General features: G+C 43.6%; 1 protein-coding gene across 1 annotated transcript; it reads left to right on the forward strand.

The window, feature by feature from the left end:
• The first annotated feature begins 6893 nt into the window (after positions 1-6893).
• LOC143037006 (uncharacterized) lies at positions 6894-8024 on the forward strand. Its single transcript, XM_076205111.1, has one exon. The coding sequence runs from the start codon at positions 6894-6896 to the stop codon at positions 8022-8024; it is 1131 nt and encodes a 376-aa protein (XP_076061226.1).
• The last annotated feature ends 1901 nt before the right edge of the window (positions 8025-9925 follow it).

Here is a 9925-nt window from a genome sequence, read left to right on the forward strand (position 1 = left end):
ATTGATGACATCCTATGTCTGTGGCCCATTCAAGATAATGTAAATGATTTTTTATGTAAGCTTAATAATTTGGTCAGTTCCATTAAGTTCACGGTGGAGATAGAGAAAGAAGGCATTTTGCCTTTCCTTGATTGTAATATCTACCGCCGTGAAAGTGAGTTGAAGTTTAGTGTATATCGCAAACCAACCAACGTTTGTTCATATATACACTATTATTCCTCACACCCTGATGGCGTGAAGGTATCTGTTTTCTCGTCGATGTATCTCAGGGCCCTACGCATTTGCAGCCCAGAGTACATCGATGATGAAATAAGATGTATTTACGACATTGGTACTAAGCTACAGTACCCCACACATGTTCTTGATAAAGCTTACAATCGTGCTAAAAGGACATTTTACAACCTTAGGTCAACTCAAACTTTCAATATGAATAACTTGTTAATTTTACCGTACCAAGAGAACCTGCAAAATATTCCAAATATGTTACGTAAATTTAACATTAATGTAGTTTTCAATAACAAGAACACTGTAAGACAACTGCTCATAAATAATTCTGTCAATAGTAATAAAGGGTGTGTACAAAATACCTTGTAAATCATGTAATCAGTTTTATGTTGGTCAGACTGCTAAAACACTCACAACACGAATCAATCAACATAAGAAATACGTTAGAGAGGGAAACCAATCTAGCGGTATATTCAACCACATGAACCATTTTAACCACCCAGTTGACTGGGATAACGCTAAAGTCATCACATACAACAACAACATAACAGAAAGAAATTTAATTGAATGCAGTTTGATCAAATCTAGTAAGGGGATAAATGTTAATCTTCATCAAGGTTTGTACAAATTAGATAGTTTTATTTCTCATGAAATTTCAAAATTGTTTGAATTGTAATATAAATTATGAGCAGTTGTCCCATACCTGTTGGTTACCAGGACGGCCCAAACGTCCCATACTTGTTGGCTACCAGGACGGCCCATACGTCCGTCACGTGTACTTCTTCCACTACCTCTCCGAATGCCCTCTTCACTATGTCATATATTCTGTACCTTGTTTCTTCATCTTATAATTCCTTCTTTGTATCTGCACTGAAGATGTAATTACACGATAGCGCTCTGCTTCGTTAGTTTACTTTTTCCTAGTGGTTATTTACGCATTTGTGAACACACGCTCCTAGTGTTTTTATTGCATATATATATATATATATATATATATATATATATATATATATATATATATATATATATATATATACATATATATATATATATGTATATATAGTGTATGTATATATATATATGTATATATATATAATATATATGTATATATATGTGTATATATGTATATATCTACATATATATTTATATATATATGTATATATATATGTATGTATATATATATATATATAGATATATATATATATACATATATATATATACACACTGGCCAAACTACCCGCACGTTGCTGCGAGTTCGTGAATAATCCCTAACACACCATTCCCCACCTAACTTTACACCTTAACCCTAACCAAAATATATATATATATATATATATATATATATATATATATATATATATATATATATATATATATATATATATATATATATTATTTTTTTAATGAAATATAGTAATCCAAGTACCTGGAGTGATAAGGTATCAGAATATATATGTTTTTGGGGTGTATCTCTAAAACCCTAGGAGTTCGTTAACAAACAAATATACAGACACACAGGCATACAAATGAAAGACAGTAATCCAGGTACCTTGTGTTATAAGATTTCAGAATATATATGGTAATAGGGGTCTATCTGCAAACACCTAGGAGAAGTTCATGAATATTCTCTAACCTAACCATACTCCACCTAACTTTAACCCTTACCCCTAACCAAAATATCTTTAAATGAAATATAGTTATCCAAGTACCTGGAGTGATAGGGTATCAGAATATATATAGTTATGGGGGTCTACCTCCAAAACCCTAGGAGGAGTTCGTGAAAAAAAAACAGACAATCAGACAATTGAGATAGTTATCCAAGTATCTTGGGTTATAAGGTTTTAGAATGTATATGATCATAGGGTTCTATCTACAAAAGCCTTGGAGTTGTTCGTGAATAATCACTCAAGTAACCATTCCCCACCTAACTTAACCCTTAACCCTAACCAATATATATATATATATATATATATATATATATATATATATATATATATATATATATATAGATAGATAGATAGATAGATAGATAGATAGATATGCAGAAAAAACAATGGGAAATTTTCTGTATATTATTTTCACGCGTGCCTTGTGAATTACCAATATATATATATATATATACATAGTATATATATATGTATATATATAGTATATATATATATATACATGTATATATATATATAGTGTATACATATGTATATATATAGTATATATATATATATATATATATATATATATTATAATAATAAAACATAGTTATCCAAGTACCTGGAGTGATAGGGTATCAGAATATATATGGTTATGGGGGTCTATCTCCAAAACCCTAGGAGGAGTTCGTGAACAAACAAACAATCAGACAGACAGACAGATAGAGGCTACTACATTATTATAGTATATATATATATATATATATATATATATATATATATGTGTGTGTGTGTGTGTGTGTGTGTGTGTGTGTGTGTGTGTGTGTATTCATCTCACCTCGGATCTGCTGCTGTCTCTGTCGAGACAGCCAGACACCACCCTACGGCAGTGAGCTCAGAGCTCCTTATTAGCCGATCTCTGGGTAGGTCTGAGACCACTCACACACCACACACCGGGACAGCAAGGTCACAACTCCTTGACTAACGTCCCGTACCTACTCGCTGCTAGGTGAACAGGGGGTACACGTGAAAGGAGACAAACCCAACTTATCTCCGCCCGACCGGGGAATCGAACCCCGGTTCTCTGGCTTGTGAGGCCAGTGCTTTACCAATCCGCCACCGAGCCGTGTTTGTGTGTGTGTGTGTGTGTGCGTGTGTGTGCGTGTGCGTGTGTGTGTGCATGTGTATGTCTGTGTATGGATATATATATATATATATATATATATATAACACACACACACACACACATATATATATATATATATATATATATATATATATATATATATATATATATTGTACATCAATAATATAAATTTTTAAAACCTTGACCCGTTTTTTGATTCGTTTCCCGTTTCGGTCGCGCACACTACGAAAAGCGGGACACCCCCGCTATAGGTGTTTTTTCGTATATGTTTTTCTCTAATCACCCTTAAATGTTCCAACGAACCCAGTGTCCTTCTTAGTAGGGGTTCAGGTGTTACTGCGAGATGGCCGGAGACACCTTAAGAAAGCGGAGAGGACGCCATTTCTGGGGATGGATAACGAAGCAGAAGAAGATCCCGAAGGAGGAGCTGCAGAACGACAGCAAACGGATGAAAGCTTTAAAAGAGGAACACAAGAAGGAGTTTTCTCACCTCTACGAGGACTTAAAGTGTTTTCAAGTGAAAGAATCGATAGGGATCTTCCATAGAAAGCTGTTGACTTTTAACGAGCTATTAAAGGAGCGGAAAGATTTAGTTTATGATGAAGGTTTGCTCAATTCGTTGGAGCCCTTCGATGGGGTGATTTCCGAAGAAAGAGCAGAAGGCTTCATGAAGCATTACTTTGCTGGCTATAAAAACTTTACGACTAACGGAGGCAGGAGTGATCACACACAATACCAGAAATATTACCTAGAGAGGTCTTTAGCTGCTAAAGACCGGCTTAATAGGGCAAAAAAATACGCCATAAAAGCAGTCCGGCGAAGGCCCGGAGACGTTCCCGTGATTGTATCCGAAGAAGAAGAAAAGAGAGCTGCGGAGCCTCCGGGAGACGAAGAGGAGGAGAAAAAGATGGCGGGAGCCTTTGGAGGTTGCGTCTTCCGTTCCCTCTTCTGATTTTGGTGTCGGCCCGCTAACAGAGGGGTTGAGGCTGATGCGAGAGAAGAGGAAATGATCAAGAAAAGTGAACGAGAGCGGAAAAAGGTAGAGAAAGAAGAACGGGAAAAGACAGAGAGAGCAGAAGCAGGCAGAAAAGAGGGCAGAGGTAGAAGAGCGGAAAAGACAGAGACAGCTGAAAAAGGCAGAAAAAGACGAAGAAAAGAGAGCAAGAAAAAGGAAACGAGAGGAGAAAAAAGTAGAAAACAACGAAAGAAGCAGAGGACCGCAGAAATCAATAAGGAGGCCAAGCTGATGAGATTGCGTGAGAAAGACCCTGAAGGTAGCTTCCTCTTGCCCGGGCCGTCCGAGAATGCAGAAATTCGTGCTGAGGTACTAGAGAAAATAACAAGTTTACGCGAGAATCGCAAAGAACTCAGCAAGAAACCAGTTTTCAAGGAAATGAAAGAGCGAATTTTAAGCGCGTTTCCCGGGTACATCTCCGAAACCAGCGAAGCAAACGTTCCTCTGCACTCGGTAGGCGAGATGGGCGAATACAGGTGTAAGATCTGTCAAGCGCTCCTTTACAGGGGAGAACGAAAGACCATCTGCTGTAACGGAGGAAAAAACACCCAAATCGGTGTAACGAACTGTCGCCCTTGGGCGAGGACATAAAGGGCCTGTACGATGGCTCCTCCCCTGAATCTAAACACTTTCTCGGAAATATTGTTGGTTCAATTTGGTGTTCTCCTTTACGTCTTTTGCGACTTCGGGTTGTTCTGGAGAACAAGAGAGAGGCCGCTATGAGTTTCAAGATACAGGGGAAAATCTATCATCGCTTAGGGCCCGTGAAGCCCAACCTCATGGTCGCTGAAGACGTGATAAAACGTCTGGGGCAGAAAGACGAAACTCCGAAGAAGCCGTTCTGGCAGTCTTCGGCGGGTTTCCTGGATCTCTACTTCTAACACGCCAAAAAAACAGCAACTGAAGCTCCGGTCTGACCGAGTAAGTTCTTACGTGTCTGAGCGCAGGAACGCGAGAACAAGCAATACAGGAGGAACGAAGACATTATAGAGACGCTATACACATACTTCGTTAACAAAAACGCAGCTCTGAAAGAGATCCTCAGGGAGGCGAAGACGTCAGCGGAGCTGGTCCGAGCTCACGTCGACAGGTACGAATCCTTACCGGATGTCGTCATCGATCTCAAGACGTCGAAGAACGTCTCTACGAGCGAACACAAAGGAGTCTACCATTTGCCGACGGCGACATGTCAAGTAGGAGCGATAGTGAATATGGGGCGAGACAGTAAACTGAGTGTCAGTATAGCGTCGCCTTTACCCGGAGCGAAATTACGCTTTGAGAAACATAAGCCATGTGAACTACTTCTACGATCTCTTCCAGTATCCCATGTTGTTCCCGAACGGGGATAAGGGGTACAGTGTCGAAATGGAAAAGGAGGGCTCCTCGAAAAGGCTGACTGCGTTAATGTACTATTCGGCCCTCTATATGGAGAGAGAAGGAGTCTTTAACTATCTCACGAAGTGCCGGCGCCTCTTCCAGCAGTTTGTCGTCGACAACTACGTGAAGATTGAAACTTCCCGGTTGAACTATATCGAGAACGAGCACGGTATGCGCAAGGAAAGGGCCGATATGTTGAACTGTAGCAGCAAGAGCGATGTCGGGCAACGTGTAGTGCTCTCGCCGTCGTTCGTCGGCGGGCCGAGATACATGAAAGAGCGTCAGCAGGATGCTTTAGCGTACGTTACGGCCTACGGGGCGCCCGACTACTTCATAACTTTCACGATGAACCCTAGATGGCCGGAGTCGGCAGGGGGGCGACAGACCGGATCTGATAAGCAGGGTGTTCAAGTTGAAATTAGATAGCCTAATGGACGATCTGATACACGAGAAGGCTTTCGGGGCTGTAAAGGCACACCTCTACAGTGTGGAGTGGCAAAAACGAGGTCTCCCGCACGCTCACATACTACTGTGGATGGCCGTTCGCGTAACCGCGGATACTGTGGAGCAAGTCATAAGAGCCGAGATACCTGATAAGGAAAAGGAACCAAGACTCTACGAGACGGTGATTCGGTGTATGATACACGGGCCCTGTTTGGGCTTTGACGAATCGCAGTCCTGTTGCCAGCAAAAGGGTAGGAAACCCGGCCAGTGCGGTAAGGGGTTCCCGAAGAAGTGCAGAAACGACTTGCTCTTTGGAAACAACGGCTACCCCGAATACAAGAGGCGTCCCATAGGAGAAGGAGGAAACTCCTTCACGCTCAAGATGAAGGATGGACCCGTCACCATAGACAACTCCTGGGTCGTTCCGTACAACCCCTTCCTCTGTCTAAAGTACAATGCTCACATCAACGTTGAGTGTTCCAATTCCATAAAGGCGATAGCCTATGTGACAAAGTACGTCAACAAGGGATCGGACAGAGTGCTGTTCACAAAGACGACGGGCGAAGGAGAAAACGAAGTCGTCAATGAAGTAGGAATTTACCAAGAGGCGAGGTTCATCAACTCTAACGAGGCCACCTGGAGGATCTTCAGTTTCGATATTCATAGATGCTCCCCTGCGGTTTTTATGCTGGATCTACATCTCGAGCGAGAAATCGCATACTGTATACGAGACCGAACTGATAGTATGACGGCCGAACAGGTGGAAAAAAGGCTAAGGCTGATACGCATTTAACTGCCTTTTTCAAGATTTGTCAGCGGGACGAGTTTGCGAGAACATTATATTATCACCAGTTGCCTCTTCACTACGTATATAGTATTAGGACGAACAGATGGGAACAACGGAAAGACGGTAAGGGGCAGTCTCGGCCGCATACGAGCTGTGACCTCGAAAGCGGTAGAACTCTTTTTCCTGAGGCTGCTCCTAACCCATAAAAAGGCCCCACTTCGTACGAAGATCTCAGAACGGTAGACGGAGTCCATGTACGACACAAACCTAGAAGCTGTGAAGGCGTCGGGCCTGCTCTCTGACGCATCCGTTTGGTCGGAGACGGTAATGGACGTCATCAACAGCACTAACGACAGGAGACAGCTTCGACAAACCTACGCGAGCATGTTGGTCTATTCTGATCTCGAGGACCAGTCTGCGATATGGGAAGATATAAAGGACTACTTTTCCAGCGATTTCCTGAACGCGGCACGCTTGACGGATTATAACGAAGAAATCTACCTGGACGCCCTCGACGACATTCAGCAGCAGGTGCTCAACTGCGGAGGGGGCTCGATTACCCAGTACGGCCTCCCCGCTTCTAGAGGGGGGGCGAGACCCTCGAATCTCCTGAGAAGAGAAAGGGCCTACAACAAAACAGCGCTGAAGGAGTCTGTTGAGGAAAAAGTTAAGCTTCTCAACAGCGGTCAACGTGGCGTTTACGAGCATGTGATGCATCGGATCGAGAACGGACACCGCTACGGGCACAACGGAGTGTTCGTCAATGCTGCCGGCGGGACCGGCAAATCTTTCCTCTTGAATCTGTTACTCGACACGGTCCGTTCCCGGGGGAAGATCGCGTTAGCGGTCGCCTCATCCGGTATTGCGGCAACAGTCCTCTCCGGGGGCCGCACGGCCCACAACATGTTCAAGATCCCGTTAATGGAGTTTGACGAAACTAAAGCGTGCTCCGTCAAGAAGAACACGGAATTGGCGAAGCTCCTACAACAGACCGAGCTGATCGTCTGGGACGAAGTCGTAATGGCGAACAAGAACATGCTGACTGCTGTGGATATCACTCTTAGAGACATCATGGACAACGACGAATTCATGGGGGGCAAAGTGTTTGTGTGCGCAGGAGACTTTCGTCAGATCTTGCCGGTGATAAGAAACGGAGGGAAGGAGCAGGAACTAGCCCACTGCATCAAATCGAGCTACATGTGGGAAGGGCTCGCGAAGATGCAGCTTACGGAGAACGTCCGTCTCAAAAAGGACGACGTCAAGAACAGCAAGTTCGCGAAGCAGCTGTTGACGATCGGGTCTCGCGAAAGCGGCGAGATCTACTTCGGAAGGGGTTTCGGTGTGCGAGCGACTTCGAGAGAGGAGTTGGGCTACAAAGTTTAACGACGACTTCGGAGCGAACCACTTGAACCTTTCCTACTTCGAAAAGCGGTCGATAGTCTCGCCGACCAACGACGACGTCGACTCTGTGAACAAGATGATCTACGATCTCAACCAGGAAAAGGAGGTCGTGTACTACAGCGCGGACACGCCGTTGGATCAGGAAACGGATATCCAGGTTTCAGTGTTCAAACTCCATGACCAGCCCGTCTGTGCCGTTGCACGATCTGAGGCTGAAGATCGGCTGTATCGTGATGGTGATGAGGAACATCTGTCCTCCTATGATATGCAACGGAACACGTGTGATGGTCACTAACCTCAAGAAACACATTGTGGTGGGGAAAATCTTAGGGGGTGCTTATTCGGGGTGAACAGGTATTGATCCCGCGAATTGCTCTGGAGTCGCAGGACACTCCGTGCCCTTCAGGCGAAAGCAGTTCCCGATAAAGTTGAGTTACGCTATGACGATCAACAAGAGCCAGGGACAGACTTTTGATCGCTGTGGGTTACTGCTGGATTCTGTACATTGCTTCGCGCACGGTCAACTGTATGTAGCCTGTTCTAGAGTAACGAACTGGGACTCTTTGGTGTACTATACGGGCTGGCGAAGGGCTGGAAAAAGTGTTGCCCCCCGGCCTGCTGTTAACGTGGTGTACAGAGAGTTGTTCGAGGATTATTTAGAGGGAGAAGAGGAGGAAAAGGGGCCCACAAAAGCGTCTTTAGTTGCGGCTACCCGCATTCCCGAGGAAGTGGACGAGTCCGACAGGACAAACAACATCCCGGAAGACATACACAAAATCTCAGAGGAGGAATGGCGGAATATGTTAGCGCCCGACTGTTTCTCGAAAATAGAAAAGCTGGAGGAAAAGCTGAAGAAGGAAGATCGAGGCTGTGATGGTGGCTTTAAACCGCTCTAGCGATGACGAAAGTAGCTCCGATGGCTTCCCGAAGAGAAGCCGTGAATCCGAAGAAGACAAAGAAGAGGGGCACTCTTCAGGGGGTTATGTTACTTCTCCGCCTTTTCCTAAGAAGGTTAAAACAGGGGCGAAGCCCTAGGGCGCGAAGCGCCCGCGAGCGAAGCGAGCTTGCGCGAAGCGCAAAAGCCCCCTGCGGAGCAGGGCCGGCGAAGCCGGTGGGCTTGTATATATATATATATATATATATGTGTGTGTGTGTGTGTGTGTGTGTGTGTGTGTGTGTGTGTGTGTGTGTGTGTGTGTGTGTGTGTGTGTGTGTGTGTGTGTGTGTGTGTGTGTGTGTGTGTATTTTTGTGTGTGTGTGTGTGTGTGTGTGTGTGTATATTAATATATATTTGTATATATATATATATATATATATATATATATATATATATATAGATATATATTACTCCCTCTTGTATCTTTGTCCTACTTCTCCTTTTCTTCCCTTCCTCCTCTATCCTGTACTTATTTGGTAGGTATATTAATTCACTTGTTTACGAAGTCTTAGTAAGTAACATTACATATTTTGTGCCATAGAAAATGGGGGTATAGTTTCTTGAGCTGTTGCTCTATGGGGCCAGCAAGAGCTGCTAAGGAATTTATTTTTTTGCAGCTATTATCTGTTTGTTAATCAAAGAGGAAGACCTTGCAGTACCTGCAGCTCTGTCTTCTTTCCTCTGGTTAATGAAGACAAGTTCTATAAAAAGAGAGAGAGAGAGAGAGAGAGAGAGAGAAAGAGAGAGAGAGAGAGAGAGAATGAGAGAGAGAGAGAGAATGAGAGAGAGAGAGAGGAGAATGACAGAGAGAGAGAGAGAATGAGAGAGAGAGAGAATGAGAGAGAGAGAGAGAGAGAGAATGAGAGAGGAAGTGTGTGTGTGAGAGAGAGAGAGAGAGAGAGAGAGAGGTGGGGGAAAATTATTTTTTCACTATCCGTAACATTTT

The sequence above is a fragment of the Oratosquilla oratoria genome, chromosome 21, assembly GCF_046742065.1.
Source record: "Oratosquilla oratoria isolate Oo_2021 chromosome 21, ASM4674206v1, whole genome shotgun sequence".
In the NCBI taxonomy this organism is placed as follows: Eukaryota; Metazoa; Arthropoda; class Malacostraca; order Stomatopoda; family Squillidae; genus Oratosquilla; species Oratosquilla oratoria.

Coding starts and splice junctions, on each gene's coding strand:
- LOC143037006 (XM_076205111.1), top strand. CDS start 6,894: ATGTACGACACAAACCTAGAAGCTGTGAAGGCGTCGGGCCTGCTCTCT.